This window comes from Lineus longissimus, chromosome 12, assembly GCF_910592395.1.
Source record: "Lineus longissimus chromosome 12, tnLinLong1.2, whole genome shotgun sequence".
NCBI lineage: Eukaryota > Metazoa > Nemertea > Pilidiophora > Heteronemertea > Lineidae > Lineus > Lineus longissimus.
The window spans coordinates 10,437,969-10,461,142 of record NC_088319.1 but is presented as its reverse complement, the minus strand read 5'-3'; the positions used below and the strand labels follow the sequence as shown (position 1 = coordinate 10,461,142).

Sequence of the window (23,174 nt, the reverse complement as noted above, 5' to 3'; positions counted from 1 at the left end):
AGTTTGACGTCACAAGGCTAGCCAACCAATCAGGCCATTGTTTCGTCAACCAATCATTTTCGCAATAGGCCCCTCGCACTTCGTCCCTTTTGTGGACGAAGTATTGGTCTGGGGCCTCCGTCTGCGAAGAAGCTGCGCAGTAGGTTAAAATCCGTAGGCGTTTCTAGGCCGCAGATAGGCTCAATGTACAGCGTAGCGGATCGAAGCCTATTTTAATGGGCTATCAATGGGAGAGCTATACATGTAATTATACAGCATCCGTTTCTCTTTGCGTTGTTTCCATTGTTGCCTTGTCTACTGCAAACCTATAGCTTGGTTCAGCTGTTGCAAACAATCAAAGCGTGTTACGTACACTGGTCGTTATATGAATATGCCAGCAGTAAGTAGTTTTTTTTGTAAAGTTATACAGTGTATGTGATCAAGTGGGGATTTTTGCGTTGCAAGTCTGTAGGCAAGGTGATTTAAAGTTAACCACTTAGGCTTTTTTCGTTGCAAAACAGGCAAGGGGCCACATTTTGCAAGTAGTCGCCAATTCGGGGAGTATCACCCATCCAATTCGATTGCGCCCCAAGTCATGCCTACAGTGAGCCGAATGATTGAGAAAGTGCATGCCCATGTTCGGGCCATGCGACGGTTGCGGGTGAGAGCCGAATGACGGAGACAGTGCATGTTCGAGCCATGCAACGGATGTGGGTGAGAGCCGAATGATGGAGACAGTGCATGTTCGGGCCATGCAACGAATGTGGGTGAGAGCCGAATGATGAAGACAGTGCATGTTCAGGCCATGCAATGGATGTGGGAGAGCCGAGTGACGGAGACAGCGCATGTTCGGGCCATGCAACGATTGTGGGTGAGAGCCGAATGACGGAGACAGTCTAATATGATATCGACATTCTACTGTCATAGAAAAATGCGTCCCTGGTGGATAATCTCCCATTTACATGTATTTGCAGAAAAAAAATCTTCTCGGCCACGCATCTTTCAGCCTCACACAATGTGACTATCAGTATCATCAACATTTGGTGGCATTAATTAATTATTGTCTTCTTTGGAACAACACGATGCTGTCGCACAAACAGAGAAATCTTCATTGCGCTTCCCAGTCGAAACTCGAAGATCGAACCTCAACAATATACCTCGTCTGCACTCGCGTATTGCAATGAGAATCTAGAAACCCTGCCAAAGTTCTCCAACTATTCTGGCCTTTTCTGGCCCAGGATGACCCATTTGCTTTGCCGGAATCTCTTCTAATGACATGCTGCCAAGTGACATACCAAGTCTATTTCCTCGTCAAGTCCATTACAATTATGCCACGTGACCGAAGTTCACGTTTTCACCTGCAACGTGTCACTGTTTTTTTTAATGCGTGATGACACCAAGTATAGATTGAGACATGAAGAGGGAACACGTCATTTACAAAGAGCGGGCTACATATGATTCACGATGTCATCGTTCACTCTCAAGCCGTGTTTTCAAGTCCTTTAACTCGTGACAGGTGAAACAAGACAAGCGACAACATGAATCCTTCAAAACCCCGCCCGATGATGATACATGTATTTTCAGGTAAGCAGGCGCCGTGGGCCAACGAGAGATCATGTGAATCGTGCCCGAATTGCTTGCATATAGTAGACACCAACCACGGGGTAGTCTTTCTCTAACACGGTGAGGTGGGAGAACACTGAACGGAATATCATATACATGTATGTTTGCCTTCAGTCTTATACCCATGTACATATAGTGGGTTATGAAACAAAATATCACAATTTATCATTTTTCACCATCCGACAGGAGCTAACATTTCTAAAGATATATATATAAAGGACTGGCGTTAGCAACAATAATGCTTTTCCCTTCCCCAAGTGTTTACCTGTTAGTACTGAAATTGATACCCGGCCTGCTGGAGATGTTTGCAAAGAAGATACATGAATGATATCATCCTGAGATTCGGGTTTTTGATACTTCTACGTCACGGAGAGGCGGAGTAAACTGAAAACTACTGGTGCCAGAATCGAATGATACATTGTAAAGGGCTGGCCTTTAAGTGATAGTCGATAGGCTCCACTGGGGATTTTAGCGAAAAGGACACAACAGTGGTATCTGATGATAGTTTTACATGTTCATGTGTACATGTACTTGGGATATCAGGGATCGTCCATAGGCAGGTTTCGCAAGCCCTACGAACGACGAAGTACGAACGACGAATGTCTGTCGTGTCATCAAGCCATGTGCTAAGTCTTTAACGCGACACTCGTAAATCATCTCCTGTACTAATTTGTACGACAAATCGGGGAAACTTTCGAAAAAGTCGTCAATAAAGTACATTTTCAGACTTCATACTTCTTTGTTCGTAGCTCTTCGTAAGGGTTGCGAAACCTGCCTACAGAATACGAACAATGTGAGGCTCGGGTTTGGTCGGGTTTGATATTTGATGGATCAATGTTTTACCAATGTTATACTTCTACATATATTCATAAAAATTGTAGTAAGTTATACGAATAGAACGAAACAATCACGGTTCTCCTGATAGTTAACTGGACTTATTTACGAATAGGACGCTACCATGGTTTAGCAGGTATTTATACTGGAGATGTTAGCGAATCTGACGCAACAATGGTTTTCCTGGTAGTTAAACTGGGGATTTTTAGAAATAGACCGAAAAAATGGTTTACCTGGTAGTTATATAAGAGATTTTTATGAATAGAGCGAAACAATGGTTTAGCTGGTAATTATATAAGAGGTTTTTGTGAATAGAGCGAAACAATGGTTTAGCTGGTAGTTATACTGGAGATTTCTATGGATAGAACGAAAAGAATTGTATAGCTGGTAGTTATACTGGAGATGTTAGCGAATCTGACGAAACAATTGTTTTCCTGGTAGTTATACTGGGGATTTTTATAAATAGACCGAAACAATTGTTTTCCTGGTAGTTATACTGGGGATTTTTATAAATAGACCGAAACAATTGTTTTCCTGGTAGTTATACTGGGTTTTTTATAAATAGACCGAAACAATGGTTCACCTGGTAGTTATACCGGACATGTTAGCGAATAGGACGCAATAGTGGTTTAATACTTGATAGTTTGCACATAATTTCGCTCAGAATTGACCCGTTGAATCACTTTATTCAAAAATTCGTTTATAAAACGCCTCTCTTTCGATAGTATATAAACCTTAACGAAATCACATTCCGCGGAATTGAAAAATCTTCATGATATATTTTCACTCGGAAATGTTTACCTTTTAATAAAATGACCACCTGTCAAAATTGCACTGCGAACTTCGTATTAAAAATACCAGACGATAACTTTCACCAACTCAGTCATTTAATTAAAATGTTGTTAACCCGGATTATGTCAGGTACATGTTGTAATTATATTTATTGCTTTTAACAAATGGATGCTTGAATAAATAATGTACTAATTATATTAGAGCATGAATTACGTATACTATATTTATACGTATAATCATGCTTTGTTGTCATTAGCATGTGGTAGCTATAGGCTTTGTATACAGTTAGTGTATGGTTCCTCATCACATTGTAGATACACGTAATAAGCTTAATATCATTATGTACAGCCACAGCCTCACAAGTACTTCAGCAGGAACCGCCAGCGAACGTGGGGCACCACGCTATTTTCACAGGCATTGGATTAGTTGCTGGCTCCGTAACTGCAACTGAAAAGTCTGTGGAACCCAGGAAAGGCGATGAGGTCCATGCAAAATTAGGATCCAGCGCGAATCCAAGAGAGGACAGACCTCCCCTCCCCCCTCCGTAATTTTAGAAAAATCTTAAAATTGAAAATGGAATGAAATTTCATCGTTTTGAAAAAAGCATTGAATCTGGCGATGAATTTTGAAAAGTGCTACATCTTTTGATCCGTTGTCTGACGTTTTTCAGTGTTTTCGCGTTTGAATGTTTCCGTCTTTTAGTGTCTCCATTTCAGAGTGTTTCCCCTCGACGTTCGGGACGCTGAAGAGTCACATCGACACGTTTTTTTCTCCCCCACCTCAACCCTCTTCCCCCAATTTCAAAGTAATAATCTCTCTCGTTGTGTATTGCATGGAAACACTGAAATATTGGTTACAACCAAAACGATTACACCGTCCCTATCATCGACATTTCCAAAGGGTACACTGGTCAGTCTTGGCCTGTCAATTTCGCCTTTAAAGAATCATCATGACGTTTTATGAAAATGATCATGTACTAAAATCGTGCCTACCTTTCTTTGCGAGGAGGCGTAGGCTGACTGGGCGGCCGACCCCCTCGACTCCATTCACCGTCCTCTTCTTGGGAAGGTAATCCAATCTAAAACGCTCTTTTTTCTTCCACATGGTGATCAAGTTATGCTAAGTCCAACATAAGAACTCATCCAAAATATGTAAGTTTATACTCCTCTTGATTCCAACGTATTACTAAAAGAATGTAATTTCGCCTCTTTTTCTCATTTCACTTTTTTATTTCTGCCAGTATATGTACCAATGCCCGGACGAACTGAATAGCAAATTTAGTTGTATTTTTCTGTGCCAAAATTGATGTCATAATCATTTACATGCAATATCAATATATTATTGTTATTAGACCCATATACATTGCAAATATAGCAATAAATTTTACACTACATGTAAATTTTCTTTGCATAAGTTTATTGGTGTCATACACATTCCAGTATATGTCAGATACAATTGACGTCACAGTCAAGTCAACAGCTTTAAAGACAAAAAACTAGTCTCATCTTTGCAATGTATCTTGATGAGGCGTTCAGCTCCTGCGTGACAAATAGTTCGCGTTTTTGAGATCACATAGTTGGACAAACGCCACAACTGGGTCAACAGCCACAAATGTACAAGGAATTACCGTTTCCATCACCGGCGATTGAAAAGTAAAAATTAAGATGGCATTGTTAAAACCTCCTCCATTTACTTCCACTGTAATCTAAACTCCAGAGGCAGTATATTGTTTGTCCTTTTATACACTTCTTGCATGCAGGGGCGGACGAGGTCCACTGCCTCCACGGAGTGTAAAATCCTGCCTGAGGTTCAACATCACAATCACGAAATGTCCGTTATGTCCTTTACGTCCTTTCCTCCGTCTAATACTTCAAAAGCCATCCTCCACGCTACAAGCGATCCCCCACGCTGTTTACAGCTATTTTTCTTTCATCTGCTCTTTTATTTAGCTCTCTACTGGATTTATGCCGGGTTTTATGGATTAAAGAATACGGTAGAGACACCTGGATGAAACTAGAGAACTGCTGTATTGCATATTTTAGTCGCATCTCGTAATGTGAAGTTGACTTGAGCAATGTGGCCGTAGGAGTTTGCTCGTAGTTCTTTCAAATGTGCTAGCTGCACCCAGTGGCCTACATGAAGAATAAACTCACTGCACTTAGTTCAAAATCAGATGATCAGAACTTTTGAAACCGTACGGTGTTTGTTTCATTTGTGTCCGGTCTCAGGTGCTCGTCCTTTCGACAACAGCAACACATCTTCCTTCGGATGAATGCCGTCGACAGGCAATAGATGACGCTGTTGAAGAATCCCACGCTGCTGTCTCCGAAACCCTGGAAAGGGGAAGAATACTGATGATACGCGCACACAGGTGATTATAAAGGGACATGAAAGAGTCCATAGACTTCGACAAGAGCGTCAACTTAATTCTGTTGAAGTGACAAATTGCGCAGGAATGTCGTCAGCCACGGCTCCCAAATATGGACCACCAACTGAAAAGATAATCGCCGGATTACGCATTATATTACAAAGAAGTAGTCTGTAGTCTGTAGTCGTTAAAAAATAACGACGGCACCTGACTGCGGGCCTGACTGGACCATACTTGGTCGTCGAACGCTATGAATTAATGTTGCCTTGTAAGTCTCGACGGCTCCTGGTCGAGCCTACCTGCATAGTCATGAGCACGGCGTTTGTCACGGGGGACATTTGCACCTCCAGTATGACCACCAAGAAGAATCGGAGCGTCCCCCATATCCTCAGGAGGAAGAATATGAGAGGAATGAGGGTCAGCCGCTTGGTTGAGCGCTCAATCGCATCCATTGTTCCGGGGGTGAACAGAGCGGTGCACTCCATACATCGCATCTAGAAAAGAAAGTGGTTAAAGGGACAACTTTGGCGTGAGATATGTTGAGTTTTCATTAAAGGATGGCTTTCAGCAGGACCGGGACTTCTCCAAACATGATAACTTAAAAAACAGATGCAATAACAATGCACTAGAATGGAGTGTAATCATAGGTCTGCCTGAAATTCACAAGCCATGTCCGAAACTGCCTCGCAACACTTGCCAAAATAATTATAAGATATCAGCATGAGTGTGATACTACACGTGATGGCGCATGGTAGCATGGAAGCAGGCTATTATCCTCCTGGTCAGATAGATTCAAACCCAAGTTGTCCCTTTAAGAACGGAATCATCATCTCAAAGTCGATGGTGTCTTCCTGCGGCTGACTGGCCTGGTGTCAACAATCCGTTTCTTAAACTTTTCAAAGACTACTCACCAGTTTCCTGACGTGACATGTGATGGCGATGTAGAGGGCCATGGAGACGAACCAGGCCACAATCTCCCACAGCTTCCCAGTGAAGAGCATCCAGGCGACCTGTTCGGCCTTGGGTGCACCGGAACAGGTTTTTACCCAGCACCAGCCCGCACTCACCTCGGACAGATCCTCACCGAGCGCACCCTGCCCCCAGGCAATTGCGACCATAACAACTAGAAAAAAGTTAATGTGCTGGTGTAGCATTTTAGTTGTTCTCCATATTTCAGTGTTTCAATATAATATGTTCTCGTACTATAAGCAGAAAAGAGGCGGCTTTTACAAATGGGGAGACACGTCCCATCGGCCTATCAAGAGCGTTCAGATGTACATATCACCGAGCAGGAGGTTATTCTAAAGAAACGACTCTTCACATATTTCCCTAGTTTGATCACAGAGAAGGCCCATCTAGATTGGATGGACAATCAATGACAGGCGAACTGCTCTGCTCACTGATTTGCATCTTACCTGGGATACCCCATGCAATGACATGCGCCGCCGGTATAGCTTTGTCCACCCAGTACGTCCGTCCCTTCACAACCATGACATACAGATATACCGCCGTGAAAAACGTCCAGAAGAAAGACCACATTCCTCCCGTGCTTGTCATGATCGCTTGCATGAGACAGACCGCAGGAGTGGGGTCGCATTGGTGCGAGACCCTGTGGAAATAGTTATATAGATAGCGCAAAACTCCGATGAGATTTCCAAGCGCTATCAAAAAGTCCGCAGCGCTGATGAAGACGACTAATAACCTGCTCGTGCTGCGTGTCTCCGGGTAGCAGGCATAGCTGATCACAACCAGGGAACTCCCCAATAACGCCGCGAGACAGCTTATGATCGTCACAGCCAAGAAGGCAGGTTGTGCAGCCGAGTAGAGCACAATGTTCGTCTCGGTCCCGTTTGTTATGATGAGTGCTGCAGTGATATTATAGGATATTGCTGTGGTGAATGTTTCCGCAGTGGTCGAGGACATCGCGTCCGTCGTAGGATGCGGCCAGAACATTTTCAGGTGTTGGGCCTCGAGGTGATGTAAGGCGAAATGATGCTAATCCGGATAAGACAAATAGGTTACCCCTTCCTACAGGTATTTGTAAGTCCAGTTTAGTTCAGCGATCGTCATCCGTTCAATGTAATGCTGGACGCATTCTCCAACCCACGAATCGTCTGAGCCAAAAATTAACACTCTGATACCTCCTAGGCTTGTGTATTCCTTCTGTTGGTCATTGGTCACTGCGAAAGTATTGACCAGGCTTTCTTTCACTGTAACGACCAGTCGACAGCGGTGCCGGATTTCCGTCTTAGTGTCTTTCTCAGCCAAAGCATATCACTCAGAACGACACATAGTACAATACGCCAATAGTAGCCCAACTATTGTGACCTGGTTCAGTTTGAGAAGTCATACATGGAGGATATGCTGGTGTTGACTGAGTATGAAAACATTGACTGACCGCCACTCTGATGGACTTTAAACAGCCAATATCAAAAGTCAAGAGAGCTCATAATCTATCACTTACTACTGACCCTGTCTGAAAGTAAAGTTTGTCTGCGTGACATACTTAGAATGATTCTTGTATTTTAGGAGACGAGTGTCAACAGACTGACATATATGTCCCTGTAAAGTGCTTGCTGGCTTCCTTCAGGAGCCGAGTGGTGACAGACGGTAGTCCCAGTAAAGACCCCCCTCCCCCAGCAAATTTAAGGTTGAGCAGTGCTTCCTATTCTCCTTTAGGGACGAGTGTCGACAGACGGATGTCCTTGTAAAACCCCATCCCCGCCCAGCAAGTTTAAGAGGAGGGCACTCGTTCTTATTGTCTTCTTTCAGGCGGCAGAGTGCTGACAGTTGGGTGTCCCGGCAAGAATCCCTCCCACGCCTGCCCAGCAATTTGACGGGTCGGGGCTGTGCGCATACTTGCTGACTTCCTTTAGGGACGAGTGTCGTTAGACGGATGTCCCTCAGTACAGATGTCGCAATTCTGTGAAGACGAAAACTGCGCTGAAATTTTAGCTGTGTGTCATTGGATGGTAGGCTACCACGTAGCTGGACACTGCCGCCTCAACAAACATCGGGCCTGTGTGACTCGGCCATCTCTTCATATGTGAATGTGTTTCCGCTAAATAAATCCCAGAACACATCCTGTCCACATCTTTCCCAGAAAAATCATGGGGATCAGAAGAAGATTTACGTCACACTGCCACATTCTTAAAACCAAACAATGTAAACGTTTAACAAGTTTAACGCAAAGAAGAGGAGGAAGAAGAAGAATTAGTCTTCTTTCGCTCAGCTGTCCGTGAAATAAGGCTTTTGGCAAGCATTAAAGCATCTAATAAATGCCTTCCATATAGGCCTAATTATGTTCTTACTAACATTGAGGATTTGTAATTAAAAGTCAAGATGGTCCACTTGATTCAAGTGTCTGATCTGGCGATAGGAAAATGACAAGGTATCAAAAGTTAATTGGCAGTTTATTGAATCAAACTATCAGCTTCTTTATCAATGATGATGAGCTATTTGGTCAGAGTTCGTAGTGATGTCCACGGTTATGCTATAGCCTATACAGATATTTGGTCTCCCGAGCCCTGGTGATCGGTTGGTAGCCCATTATATAGCTTCGATCCGCTACGCTCTACATCGAGCTCTCGAAAAATCCAGGAATTCCAGCCCAAACGCATTAAATGCGTTTGGGCTTGGGCATTTAAGCTTAAGGAAAACCCCTCAGTGTAAAAATAGTTTGACGTCACAAGGATAGTCAACCAATCAGGCCATTGTTTCGTCAACCAATAATTTTCGCACCTCGTACTTCGTCCCTTTTGGGGACGAAGCATTGGTCTACGTCAGCTGCTGCCACCTATTAACTGATTCACACTAAAAATATTCACTCGAGTCATCTTTCGGATATATTCAAATCAAAGTAATTTTATTTCGTTTCTTTAAAACAAATCAGTTTTTTTCATTTTGGACATTGTTTTACATATAATTGTAGTTAGACTGACAAATAATGTATCATTAGAATATTTTTGCTCCTTTCAACAAAATTTCAGACAATAAAGAAAATCTCGTGGAACACGAGATCTCATGAAAGCAAAGTCGCGTTTTTGTTGTCAATTTTGTGTTGGATTACCAAGTTGTGAGTCAAAAACACCCATTCTCCGAATTTCAATTTTATACATCTTGTAAGAACATGAACAACTTATATTTTTCGTTAGTTCTATCTACTTTTTATAGCATAGATGTGCTTATATCTTAGTTTTGCAGCGTTTACATCGGCGATTTCAATTTCGCTTTTCCATGTTTTCTGTCAAAATGTACAGGGCATGTACATAATGTACACGTACATCATGACATATTTGGTGTGTGTACATAGCTAACATAGCTGAATTGCACCTTGACAAGAGAATGAAATTGGACCGTCATGAAAGTGTTTCGGTAATTTGATCACAGCTGTAAGTTATTCATACCTTCCTTGGCCAAACTATAGGTCTACATGAGTTTCTCTAGGCCTATACTGGATATAGCCTAGATTATTAGATAGCGATACCGATAGGAACCATCTACCTTGTCAAGCTTCTCTTGACGCGACATGCGCACGACTGGCTGGTACATGGTGGGAAGATTGCGATTTTTAAACGAACATGTATTTTAGCTTTGGCTCCTCCCTTTGGATTGTCCAACTTCACTTGATCTTCTTATTGCTCTGCCCAAATTCTTTACTCCATAAAATTTTCCGCCAGTTCCATCAAGTTGATCTTGGCCATTTCGGATCCCAAAGCTGCTGGAAATGGCTTGCAAAAAATTTTTTTTTCAGCCAGGAGGATGGCGCATGCTTGATGTTTTGACATCACAATGTGTAGCGCTGTGTTAAAGGGACAACATAGGCAGCAGCTAGGCAGACAAGATAAAGTTACACAAAGTCGCCAATAGGGGTCTGTCACATCTCACAGTATGTCGAAATGATTCACACTTGTACGAGGAATACATTTGGTGCTGAATCTGGCATGAACCAAACTGGCTTGACTCTTGGTTATTAATCTGGTGCTCTAACCGCTCTGCCACTGATCCTCCTTAGGCCTATACATGTGATACAGGCATTTTGTACGGGCGTCCTCCAACCGGCTGAGTAACTTCAACACAGTATGTACAAATACTTGCTCTCCTCTTGCATTTTTTCACTGTTGAACTTTATGCAATGTAGCAGAGCAAATGCATGATAAGCACTTATGATAATCGGGGAACAATGTTGACCTACAAAGTGTGCACAAGTTACATTTATGATTGAACATGACACATGACATACTCTGGGCAATTGGTGTGCAATCGTCTCAAAAAGTATAATTGGGAAATGTGGGACCTACATGCACGCAGTACCAATTGCAATTTCAGTTATTGCCATTTGCCATGATCTTTATAAAAGAATCAAAAAATTTTGCAGTCAACGTGTGGAGCATAGCTGGGAATGTTGTTTAGAGTTTTTGTTCAGTTGCCTAAATCTTTTCAGAGTCTACTTTTGGATGGGACAAATAGTCGATTATGAGGGCTGCCGCTGTCCATTTAGTACTTGTACGCACTGAGGGGAGGAGGGGTTGGTCAAAGTGCGTACGAAATGCGGTCAGGCTGGGGGGATATTCAAAGTGATGCAACGGAAGCACTATATTAGCACCAAGTGCCTTGGCCTGAGTCAGTCGTTTATATCGCCATCTTGTGTTTGTGTGTGTACACTGCGGTACTATAGTTCTTGGTACAAGACTGGATTCCAGTTAGTGGTAAGTCCATACATGCGCTGGGACTAGGTAATGGCTGGCAGCTGCATCTGCATTGAATTCTGGCATAAAAAGATACATCATTTCTACAGCAAGGTGATTGATTCAAAAATACAAAAGTCTTGACAAAATCTCAGGAGTCCTGTAACAGATTGTTAAGGGTTGACCATAGGCACCACCATTTTGGCTAGAACTTGAAATCATAACAATTAGAACTCCTTCAAAACGTAGTGAATGCTCATTCAAAACCCTGGAGGCTGTTCTCTGGAAAACAAAGAACAGACTCCAGCCCTTGAAATGAGCATTCACTACGTTTTGAAAGAGTTCTGATTGCTTTAGGATTTGGAGGTCTAGTCTAAATGGCCGTACCTATGGTCAAGGGTTGACAACCCTTAACGGTTTCAAACATGAGGACCCTGGGCCAAGTTTCATGCTTCAGAAGACACTTTCGGGGGTTATCTCAAGCCATGATTACCCGTATTATGTGTGGCTTACTTAATGCGTATGCATACATGTACAGGGCTTGGGGGAGGGCAACGGCAAGAGCGTACAAGCTGGTCCAAAATTAGTGGTTCGGTTGGTGGATTGACTTGCCTCGTCATAATAATACTTGATGTTGCCACTACCACTGTTGTACAATGTCTACAGGTATATGTGTTTAATACCTCATACTAAACTAACCTAAGTTATTGCTATTAGAAGATACCGGTCATAAATACTATGCACTGCTGCTATGACATGTATTTTATGACATAGCACAAGACATGCAAGAAATTTCTGCAAAATTATAGTTAAATGATAGTTATGAACAGCTGCAAAGAAAGGCTGCCATGTTGCAAGAACTATAATTGCTTCAGTCTATCATGGTCTGTGCCTTGTTCAGTTTCTGATGTACATGTAAGTCTCTCGATTTTTCTGAGAACATGATATGAAGAGCAACATAGGTAGTTTTATCAACAAAATTACTCGAGTATTCAGGAAATTTCTATCCGTGATCGCTCGAAAGTACCGAATTACATGCAATAAATGCACAAAATAGTTTCAGTCAAGAGTACCCCATTGGAAAGACAGAATGGCTGTCCAATTACTCCGTTTTGGCAAATATCCCTCAAGTGAGCTTTTATAACATAAACAGATTTACACGTAAGCTAATGAAATAAGTAGGAGAAATCCCTTTAATGGTTAATGAAGGGCCTACCGGCTGTGTTTACATTTTGGCTGTAGTTCATGGAACAAGGGCCATGAATGTTGTGGGGCACAGAAAAGGGTTCATTTCATTTGTTGCTTTATGCTTTTAAAACAGCAAAAAAACAATCGGAGATCTAATTTGGAGAAGACCAGGGCACCTGCTAGACGAGAGTCCTGTCCTATACTGTCCTGTTTTTTAAGGCAAGGCATGTTGGCACTGGCAGGGGTGATCAGTTTCTTTTTTTGGCATGGGGCGAAAGGCTCTCTGTAGGGGGGGGGCTAAATGACTCTTTGAATAAAATTTGTCCGAAGTTGTGGTCAAAAGTTCACGTTTTTTGGTGACTTCTGCGAGAGGGGGAGGGCAAATGTCCCTCTGCTCCCTCCCACTAGCTCATTAGGTAGTGGTGTCAAAGCTAGCACACTTTAACATGTTCAAAATGGTCCCCAAACTGGATGCTGCACAATTCACTAATTATGGAATTCCACAGCACAGGTTTAAAAAAATCAGCTGACCTCGCTAACTGTCATGGTACATCAATTTATGTGTGCAGTGAAAAGGTAGATGTAGGCTAGAAACTGGTCATACATAGAGCCCAGGTTATAGCTGAATTCAGTGTTCCCTTGCTCTCGTTGCATATTGTTGTCCTTTCAGGATTGGCTTTGTCCTTGCAGGGTAAAGTAACTTTAAGTTAGCCAAAGTTAAAATCACTTGGCCAACGCACGGTAAAGCATTCTTAAAGAGTGCACGGGAAATGATGCTTTGATCACCAGTGGGGGCCAATCTAAGGAAATCTGGGATCCGGGACCTGGGATAAATGTCAATCAAACCTGTTCATGCTGTGGTTTAAATAAACCTTGTTTTTCACCAATTTTTCATTTCACCTTTGCTCTGTATGAGCGATTGCAAAAAAGATGCCTCCTCCAGATCTGGCAGATGTTATAGTCTTATGTTTCCTTTTGCATGCAATAGGAAGGCAGTGTACATTCATGATACAGTCTGGCTTACAGTCTACATGTAGCTAGCTAATCTTAATTCAACACCTTCTTTATCATGTTTTTATGATATATCTCACAAACTCATGCATGAAAGCCAATGCAGTTTTTAGCATTCAGGTTTTTTTTGTTTTCTCAGTACATTTGGCAAAATGGTGATTGCTAGTCTTTGTGGTCCTCTCAAAAATCTTAAAAGAAAATATTTTTATTTGGAACATTTTGCAAAAGATTCTCGCTAGAAAAAAACAGAACACAAAATTCTAAGATCTTTGATTTGGCTGATTGAAGTCATCTTGAAGACCAGTCTACTCTTGCTGATGGAGCTCTATTCAGGATTTGTGAAGAGGTAATGGACCGATCCCATTACACAGGCTATATATGTAGTTGGTCATCAACTTGTCATCCATCTTTTGACAAGTTTTGTACATGTAAGATATTATGTCGCACCTCCAGGACCCAGCTAGCATAATTAGCAACGTTGCTAATTATGGTGTACAACTGTTGGTAGTTCATGTAACAATGTATTGCAAATGTACAATTACATCGCCAAGTGCAGCTCTACATTTTATTTCATGGTTTTTTGTCAGACTGGTAACTACAACAACTTGATGGTCAGGCGAGATAATTTTGTAGGCTGATGTTCTGTTCATGTGTAAACTTCATTTAGTCTGCAGGAGATGGTTAGGAATTAGTCTGAGCTATTTGTAGAAAACTAGTTACTGCTCTCAGTTTTCCGTAACAGTAGGATTTCTCGGCTACCGTGGATTGTGGAATGAGTGCGCTGCATGTTCCCTGACTTTCACACACTGCTTTGAATTTTACGGGTCAACGAGTGCACAAAAAATCAAATGGAATTACAAAAGTCTTGGAGAGAAAATGTGGAGAGCAGAAGATTGTTTTGGGGTGAAGAGAGGTGGCAACAAAAGTCACCCAGCTTTCCCAGCTCAGCCTGCTCCGGGAAATTTCATATAGGTTGCCTAAGCCTCTGTTGCGATACCAAGTAACGCGCCTCGATGTCTCATGAAGCTGTGGCACCAGTATTCGGTGTGATATTGTACTTAACATGACCCTGCACCGAGGTTTGAGGTATCTTGTTCTCTATCTAATGACGTGACAGCTATGGAAAACGCCCATTTTTAGTGTCGATTTCAGATGTGGTATCGCTGACCATGAATCAAAGATGCAGGCAGGCGCCGTGGTCTTCGGCTGGAATATCTGTTGACAAGACTCACACTCACAGTCTGTACATGGACTTGATGACCCACAAGCTGTGTCCAATCTCAATTTCTGTTATTCAGCTTTGGTCACCAAAGCTGAATAACAGAAATTGAGATTGGACACCAAATTGGTGTCACTGGCCAAAAATTCAACTCGCCAATCTTGTTGTTCTTCATGTTCTGTATAAAAGGTAGAACCTCTCTATCAAGGACACCCTCGGAACTGACAAGTAATGTCCTTTAGAGAGGTGGCCTGATTAGAGAGGTCAAATTGAATGAAAACAACCAATTTGGTACCAAAACTATATCCTTGATAGAGGGGTTGTCCTCATAGAGAGGTGTCCTCTAAGGGAGGTTCCACTGTATCGTGAAGTGAACCAAACTGCAACTACAGTAGAACCTCTATTAGCGGACACCTCTCTATTGAGGACAACCTCTCTATTAAGGACACAAGTTTTGGTCCCAAATTGGTTGATTCTATTCAATTTGACCTCACTAATCAGGACACCCCTCTATTAAGGACAGCACTTGTCAGGCCTGAGGGTGTCCTTATTAGAGAGGTTCTACTACATCATCTAATGTTTTGCCTCTCTTCTTTCCATCATAGGTCAGACAGGTGCGCTTTTGATGGATAACTTACTGAATGGCGGATAATTCGGGTCAGCTGGCGGTAAAATGTCAAACGAGCACAGAAGTGATTAGTAATTAATTTGTAAGGTAAGATAGATATTTACTAATTCAGTCTGATTGAAAGACATCAAGCGTGTCAAGTGATTTGATTTAGTCCAACCAAAGTTGGTTTGGATGAATCCTGTAAAATACAGACTGCGAAAACAAATTCCTGTATTCCATATGTCATCATCATCTTGTATAGATTTATACATAGGGGGTGACTGCATCGATCAAAAAGTTACGAGCACAATCTGTCCTATAATTGATGTTACTAAATATGTACTACACCAAGTATAGAATCGATGTCTACTTTTAACAGTTTTTTTTTTATCATAGAATTTTACTCTTTCAATGGTTTGTGTAATACGACATGTATGTGGGAACACTCTAAACTAAGAGCCAAGACCCAATGCTCTATTTCAGAGCCAAGTGCTGCCAGGAAAGCCATGAGCAAGGGGAAAATATAGGGCCTTATAGGCAAATGAATATAATTATTATCTTCGGGAGCCCGAGGCCCACAGGTGCTAATGAATAAATTTCTTTTGTAACCGTTTCTGACGTTGTAAGACATCGCCGCCTGGATAGGGGTTGTCTGCAGCCTGGATTTTTTATCGTACTATCGTTACACCGCCTGTACAATACGGTGTACATTGTGCCTGCACTTCTTAACTCAGTACAGTCACAGACGTGTTTTTCATTTGGGCCGTCAAAAGTGGATCCGGATGGGGATGCTATCGCGTATTGGATAATAGCATTGACCAGTTTGAGTTGGACCGTGTAGATGGCGCAGTGATAGACAAGTACGTACGCCTATCTGTCCTGTAAAAAAAAAGTGATACTGACTCTTGGCCCTGGCTCTTAGTTTAGGTTGTCCCATGTATGAGCCAAACAGTTCCTCAGTGTTAAGATTCTTATTCACTACTAGATTCTGTATTCAGCACGTGGTCAAGTTTAAAAACTGGCAGGAAGTGGGCTGTGCTGTCAGTCAAGTGTTGCTGGCCTCTCTGTGGCGCATCGCTTCTAACACAGGTGCATAATATCCTCGACTTCTCCACCGAATATGTGACTAATAACACGCGGAATGACATGAACAAACTTACCTAACGAATCTGGTGGAAGATGCCTGTCTAAAGGTTGCGAAAAGCATGCAGTGGCGATTAGCGTTGGTAATGTGCAGTTTGTGCAGGTAATTGGTGATTTTTCTTGCGGAAGAAAAAGTTGATGATGCCAATATCTTCATGAACTTGTTACTCATTAGCGGTTCACGCTATCCACCCGATATTTTTCACTTTAAACGAACATGGCTAGGCCACTTGGCTAATGTACACTGCATGGATTGCAATTCTGCTCAGTGTTAAAAACATGATGATTTTTATGAGCACGGAAATTTTGGTCGGAAACAATTGCTTGGTGGTATGACGGTCTCAGCAAAAAAAGTATAATAGTAGAGCCTAAAAAGCCTTTGGACTGGCAGGTGTTGTCTCTAATAGAAAGGTACCATGTCTTGATTACAGGTTAAAATTATATTTAAAAGATTGCGCATTCGGAACCAAAATCGTTGTACCTGATTTTGGAGGCCAGAGGGTGTCCTACTCACAGAGGTGTCTGCTAATAAAAGGGAGGTTGGACATGTTATCCTCCTTTTCTTCTCTGGACATTTCCATCAGTTTTAGGCATCTGCTGGATTTAACACCAGTAAAATAACAGTTTATAACTTAAGGATGGGGAGGGGTGGGTGTATTATAAAAAATGTATGAAATTTATGAAGGCCATGTTAAAATCCACCTTTGCTATTCTTGGTGTCTGATATGTCTACGACCCACTACCAGACTAAGCTGATCATGCCTACGAGTATTATTACTCCTTGTAGTTTTGAATTTCATAATGTCAATTTTTAAAATATTAGTCATTACATTTTCAGCCGGGATATTTATATAATGTTGTTATTTGATATCGTCGTATCGTAGCGTCATCACCCTGACAGGCAATTTCACTCGATAGTTTACCCCCTCAATATTTACTCCCTCGGAAACATGCGTGGAGAAGTCATGTTGTAGGCCCTGTTTGCAAGAGGATGAGTGTCATGAGCATGGGAGGAGTAGGTTTTGCTTGAGAACCTGACTTGGATCAATTTTCTGAATCAAACATGTCTCCATTTTGCATACTTTTAGAACCTCTTGGCTGATGATATCGATGATGATAGTGGACTACCTAGTTGCATTGTCATAGACCAGATCCCCCAGAGGTGGAGAGCATTGTGTGGTACAGGGCCCGTGGTACAGCCAGCTGTGTTAAGCCTGGTCTACACTAGCAAACATGACCCAACAGAATGTTTGGGGACCCGTCCACAATATCAAACACAGGCAAACATTGCCAAACAATGCAACCAATGATTAGTCCCTGAAATTAAAATATAAGGAACCTGATACCAATGTAAGACGAGGATAAGCTGAAGCTGAATCACATTGTTCCACTAACAGGTGTTGCAATCATTCTACAATATCTCACTATGTTTATTTAGATGTCTGACAGGGGAAGTAATTCTGGTTGCTTGGGGGTAGACATTCAGAGCGCTAATAATATGCAGGTATTTTAACCCTCGAGCAAAGCTTCGTGTGAATTGGCATCCTAATAGCTGTTTAATAAATCTCGGCAAATATATCTTCTAGAAAGAAGCAAACTTTTTACAAAAAATATTTGCGATTTTTAAGAGTTTGAACTAAAACTATGAAGATCTTTTTTTGTCTAAATAGTTAAAAGTTAGTCTCTTTGTTTGTTTTAGTTTGACAATGACGTGTGATTTATGATTTAATCAAGATTACAGCTTTTATAGTCTCTGCAAGTCAATTTCATTAATGTCGTTAATGATTGTAATTAGCCTCATTAATCACTTGAGGACTCATTATATCATTGTTAATTATGTTAAGTCTTGAAGTGTGCCAAATTGAGCACAATTTGAATCAAATATCTAAATTTCGGCCAGGTTTTTGGCTCACCGGTACGGTGAGTCTATACAACACCACAGTGTCCCTCGTCCGTCGTCGTCGTCGTTATTAAAAATTTATGGTAGGTACTCCCAGCCAGGATACATCACATATATCATAGAGGTTTTCGATTTGACCTATTTTTCACTATTGATCTTTTTATCGTTTTGGGCACCAGGGGGCAAAAAGTGAAAACCTAGAAAGTGTGATATCTCGCTCATTAGTGATTCGTATTCGATAAAGTTGTTATGGTTGGTACTCCCAGCAAGGATACATTACATGTTATACAGGTTTTTGATTTGACGTTCTTTTCAAGGTCCATTGTCAATTAAAGTCGTTACCTAATTACCAGTGAGCACGATGGCCCCTGGCCTTTTCATTTTAACCCACTTGATCTTTTGAAAGAAATTCGTCTGGCAAGATTTGAATTTTGAATCAGCCACTTATGAAAGACAGCTTTTTTTCAGGGACGTCTGGGGGTGGTTATAGTACAGTCGCCCTCCTAAATACAACATTGGGCCTAACAAATGAATCGTAAATGACTCAATCCCTTCAATGCACAAAAATCACAACTGTTGCTGTCTCCAGAAAGAATTTCAAACACAAAGACATTCTATGGAAACTTACTAAGTTTTTACCAAGAAGCCCCCCACCTCAATACAACCTTGGACCTAAAAAACTAATCGTAAATGACTCAATCCCTTCATTGCACAAAAATAAGAACTGTTCCTGTCTCCAGCAAGAATTTCAAACACAAAGACATTCAATGGAAACTTAACTGAGTTTTTACCAAGAAGTCCCCACTTAAAAATGTTGAACAACATTCTGATTGTCTGGCACTTGTTTCCTGTACGAGATGCTTGAGGCTGGTTACGAGCCTTATTGTGGCGTGCTTTAGTTAGTACTTCCTGGTTATGTTGGAGGAATGGCACGTAGACAGGCCGTAGGTTTGGATGGTGATTATCAGAGTGTAACTCCTCCAGGTTTTACTTGAAGAGAGGAAAAAAACACATCAAGTGTTATGAAGATTGAGAGTGCTAATTGGAGCATCTCTTACACCTTTCTTTTGTATATGAATCGAGGGCAAGTATACTATCAATCTCGATGGCCTGGTGTAAAGGCGTGTGCCTTGTGAACAGAACGTCGCTGGTTCGAGCCCGTTGGTACTATACTTTCCGATGCTCTTCCTTGGAGAATAAAATGGTGTCATTTGTACGGATGTCATCATAAATATATAAGTGGTTTAAATATCTAAATCATGCGGTTGAATCTTGAAGTCCAATTTAGCTACTCCTGAATATGGCCTAAAATTATGGCTTACAAAACATACATGTACTGTAAAAAAGGCCTCTCTATTGCAAAGTGTCATTCAGGGCATCATTCAACACACTGTTCTAGAAGTGGTAAACCTTGTACTGCTTTTGTAATCTAAAACAACACTGACAAAAAGATATTGATTTAGTTAAAAAACAAGTCCATTACAAGCATATTTTTAAAACAAAACACACACATTTATTAGCAAGAGAGGCAAGCAAACGTGGTGGACTTCCAGTTTCCAGCTAAATGGCTGATTATCTCGTACCTGCCAGGCAAAATGTTAAACTCTTAAAAAATCCATAAACAATCTAGTAGGTTTAATCGATTGTATCATAAATTATAGATGGTTGACAGTTATTGGTTTGTCTGATCAGCCTTCAGGTATTGGAGTTTGAGACTGAGATTGTTGACAAGTCATGAAAAAGAATTTGGAAATCAGTCATTTTTCCAAGTAAGTGGAGTGTTTTTAAAAGGTACATGTACACCGGCAAAATTTTCTGTCATAGAATATATAATGGTGAATCATTATCAATTCTACTGTGGGCCATCTATGACTCTATGATTTAACCTTGTAAAGAAACGACCAACAGACTCAGTTACCGTCACTTGACAACCTCACAGCTCGACAACTGCCTTTTACGTGTATTTATTACATGTGTATTACGTGTAAGTTAGCCTTGCCAATTGTATTAAATGTGATGACACAGCAATTTTGGCCCTATGATAATCCAGATATTGAGACAAGGGGCCAAGAGTGTCACATTGATACAACAGAATCACCCACCTAATCGTCAACAGGCAAACCCCCCATCCAAGAAGAGATTTTAATTTTCCACTCGAGCCAGATGTGGGCTATAAATAGCATCATGGCGATTGATCACTGACCAAAAGAAATGTATGCAAAACTGTGCGGTACAGTGTATTCTTAAAAGCAAAATTCGGCATGGTTCCAGAACACACCAGAAGCTGTACCAAAACATATCGTCGAGGAACTCTATGGCGCTGCAGTTTACTTGCAGAACTTTCTTGTCCAATTTCTCATCCAGGGAGAAATTGGATTAGTCACAACCACCACATTTGAAGAGACCAAGTCACAATCTCTCATCATGGTCTTGCGTGCATAACTAGTCACAACCACCACATTTGAAGAGACCAAGTCACAATCTCTCATCATGGTCTTGCGTGCATAACTAGTCACAACCACCACATTTGAAGAGACCAAGTCACAATCTCTCATCATGGTCTTGGATGCATAACTAATACAATGCCTCCCAACAGGATCACTGTATCATCAAGATGCAATGGTGTTCTTGTCATTTTGCCCAGTGTTTAAGAACACATATGGATGTCCTTGTCACAACCACCACATTTGACAAGAGGAATTCATAATCTCGCCTCATCTTGTCCTTGCCAATTTAGCTTACAGTCTAACTTTTCTTCTAACCATTTTTGATTCATTAGTTTTGTTCTTAATCTTATTAACTTCTGTTCTTGTTGGCTCAAGTTCTAGTGGTGTGCCAACCTGCTGATGAGCTCCAGGGCAGACTGCATGGGCCCATATAACAAAATTATGGACGAAACTAGTGAAGACCACAGGGAGGGCTATTTAAATCATACCAGGAACATGAGTTGTAACATAAATGATTGTTCATGTACATTACATGTCCATTAATAGTATACCAGTTTTCAATGCCAGACTTCCTTACATGTAGTTGTGGTAGCGGTCTTCACTAGTCCGGGTTAAAAGATGTCAAACAATGTTCCACTAGATTTACCATCAACTTCGAGATGGAAGATTGAACGACAAGCTCTTTCCATAGGACCAAGGTAGAACCAAAAAGCTTTAGTGAGCAGCTTAGTCTCCCTGATTATAATCATTATAGCTAATTAATTACCTACAATTTATTCAAAATAGATTATGTACAGTATTATTCAGTCTACCAGTCAGTTTGGTGATCACAGCATTTATATTGATATTCTTGAGAATAATGAGATGAAGTGGACCTAAATCTGAACATCATACTGATTCTGGTGTCAAGATATCCTTCTCTTTTTACAAATTGTGTTTTCCTGGCATTCATCTTTTGACAGAAGAGGATCTTCAGGCCTGCCATTGAAAGAAAGAAAGATCATGTCCGGTGTGATTGTTTCAATTCCAGCTGGATTGCATTATTGCAATTTGTTTTTAGAATATATATACAATACTTGCCTCTGCCTCCTTTTCCTTTCTTTTATTACTCTGCTGGAGCAGCTCCAATCAAGAAAGCCGACATCCCTGACCACTGTGGACTACTGCCACTGGCCATAACAGAATCGTCAGACAACATATTCATAGCCACATTTTCAAAAACAGAAATATGACGTTTTGACTTAATTGAATGATGCAATAATAATACCATGAATACCTATAAAACATGGCAAAATTCATCGACTGTTGCGGTTGAGCCAGTGTCTTGTGCCGTGCTGTTGTCTATCCAATTACATGTAGATGAAATGGCATTGCTTCAAGAAAAAGGAGTCTTAAGTTTGTCAACAACTCGAAAAAGTATCAGGCCCCACACATTCAATGAATGAATGAATGGGCCTACGCCCTACTATGTTTTTCATGGCAAAAACCAAATTATGAAAATTTGCAAGTAAAACCAATCTATAAATCATGCAGATGCCATTTCATGATCATGCAGAGAACGTCGTCACTGCCTGTGCTTATTACGTCACAAGCACATGGAAATTTTTCTTGACTGGTTTTATTTGACCAGAACCAAATGCATTTTACAGCATGAAAACTCGACTTGGAGTCCACCATGTTTGAACATTTACGGTTCGTAGAACTGGAAAATCGCACTGTCTTTGATGAATTTTATTGGCCACGCAAACGGCCAGCAATTTAAATCCTTGTGTTCTACAGAATCCCGAATAATTCATGAATCGTAAAGTGTTCATAAAACCATTAATATTACGTTTTTTACGGCATAAGACCACTCATTTTGAAGCATGACACGCGGTCTTTCAGATCAGCTCAAAAGAGGGCTTCCTATTAGCACCTCCACAACATGGAGAGTGAAAATGTGAAGGGATCGGCATTAAGGTCAAATCGAGGCTAGATTTTTCGTCTGCTAAATTTTATGTTAAATAATTAGATGAGTTGACGAATAACCTGTGTGGAATGGTGCTGATGGTTGTGCTCTGGCTGTCGGCTGAACTAATACATACCATCCAGTTGAGGGAAATATTGTGAGACCCCAATATTTACTGTCCTTCAGAAGATATTTGATTGATGATTGTGTCCCCAGCCTATAATATCACCCTCATAAGGAGGTCATGTAGTGATGCCGACAAAGGAATCTAACCAGGGCTATTTATGAAATGTTATGTGAAAACATCTAAGCATTTTCCACGCCAGACATGGTTGATTGTGTGATACCACACTTTTGGAATAATGATAAATAAAATGCTATTCATAGAATAAATATATTGGGAGTACTTTGCCACTGTCTCAGTG

At 41.2% G+C, this 23,174-nt stretch overlaps 3 protein-coding genes across 5 annotated transcripts in view; 1 reads left to right on the top strand and 2 right to left on the bottom strand.

The window, feature by feature from the left end:
* LOC135497221 (potassium voltage-gated channel subfamily C member 1-like) overlaps window positions 1-4,364 on the bottom strand; it is a 108,577-nt gene extending 104,213 nt beyond the window's left edge. Inside the window, exon 1 of the mRNA XM_064786979.1 lies at window positions 4,221-4,364. Coding sequence (XP_064643049.1) covers window positions 4,221-4,332 — 112 coding nt within the window. The 5' untranslated portion in view covers window positions 4,333-4,364. The remainder of the gene's footprint in view (window positions 1-4,220) is intronic.
* A 1,030-nt stretch (window positions 4,365-5,394) lies between these two features.
* Window positions 5,395-7,949, bottom strand: LOC135497222 (G-protein coupled receptor 157-like). Of its 2 annotated transcripts, XM_064786983.1 has the most exons (4): window positions 7,012-7,949; window positions 6,508-6,719; window positions 5,896-6,090; window positions 5,395-5,561 (listed from the first exon to the last, which is right to left on the bottom strand). In XM_064786983.1, the coding sequence occupies exons 1-4, from the start codon at window positions 7,547-7,549 to the stop codon at window positions 5,406-5,408; spliced, it is 1,101 nt and encodes a 366-aa protein (XP_064643053.1). In that variant the 5' UTR covers window positions 7,550-7,949; the 3' UTR covers window positions 5,395-5,405. The 2 variants fall into 2 exon arrangements, with proteins under 2 accessions (XP_064643053.1, XP_064643055.1); XM_064786985.1 differs by lacking the exon at window positions 5,896-6,090.
* A 1,670-nt stretch (window positions 7,950-9,619) lies between these two features.
* Window positions 9,620-23,174, top strand: part of LOC135496657 (D-glucuronyl C5-epimerase-like) — a 141,036-nt gene continuing 127,481 nt past the window's right edge. For both annotated transcript variants that reach the window (XM_064786098.1, XM_064786096.1), the window contains exons 1-2: window positions 9,620-9,717; window positions 15,307-15,416. The gene's annotated coding sequence lies outside the window, so the exon portion shown is untranslated. The remainder of the gene's footprint in view (window positions 9,718-15,306; window positions 15,417-23,174) is intronic.

Excerpts from the sequence above, each read along its gene's own strand:
- LOC135497222 (XM_064786983.1), bottom strand. The coding sequence starts at position 7,549 with ATGTTCTGGCCGCATCCTACGACGGACGCGATGTCCTCGACCACTGCG. Across the intron at positions 6,720-7,011 it reads CATTGCATGGGGTATCCCAG|TTGTTATGGTCGCAATTGCC; the intron begins GTAAGATGCAAA and ends ACTTTTTTCTAG. Across the intron at positions 6,091-6,507 it reads CATGTCACGTCAGGAAACTG|ATGCGATGTATGGAGTGCAC; the intron begins GTGAGTAGTCTT and ends TTTCTTTTCTAG.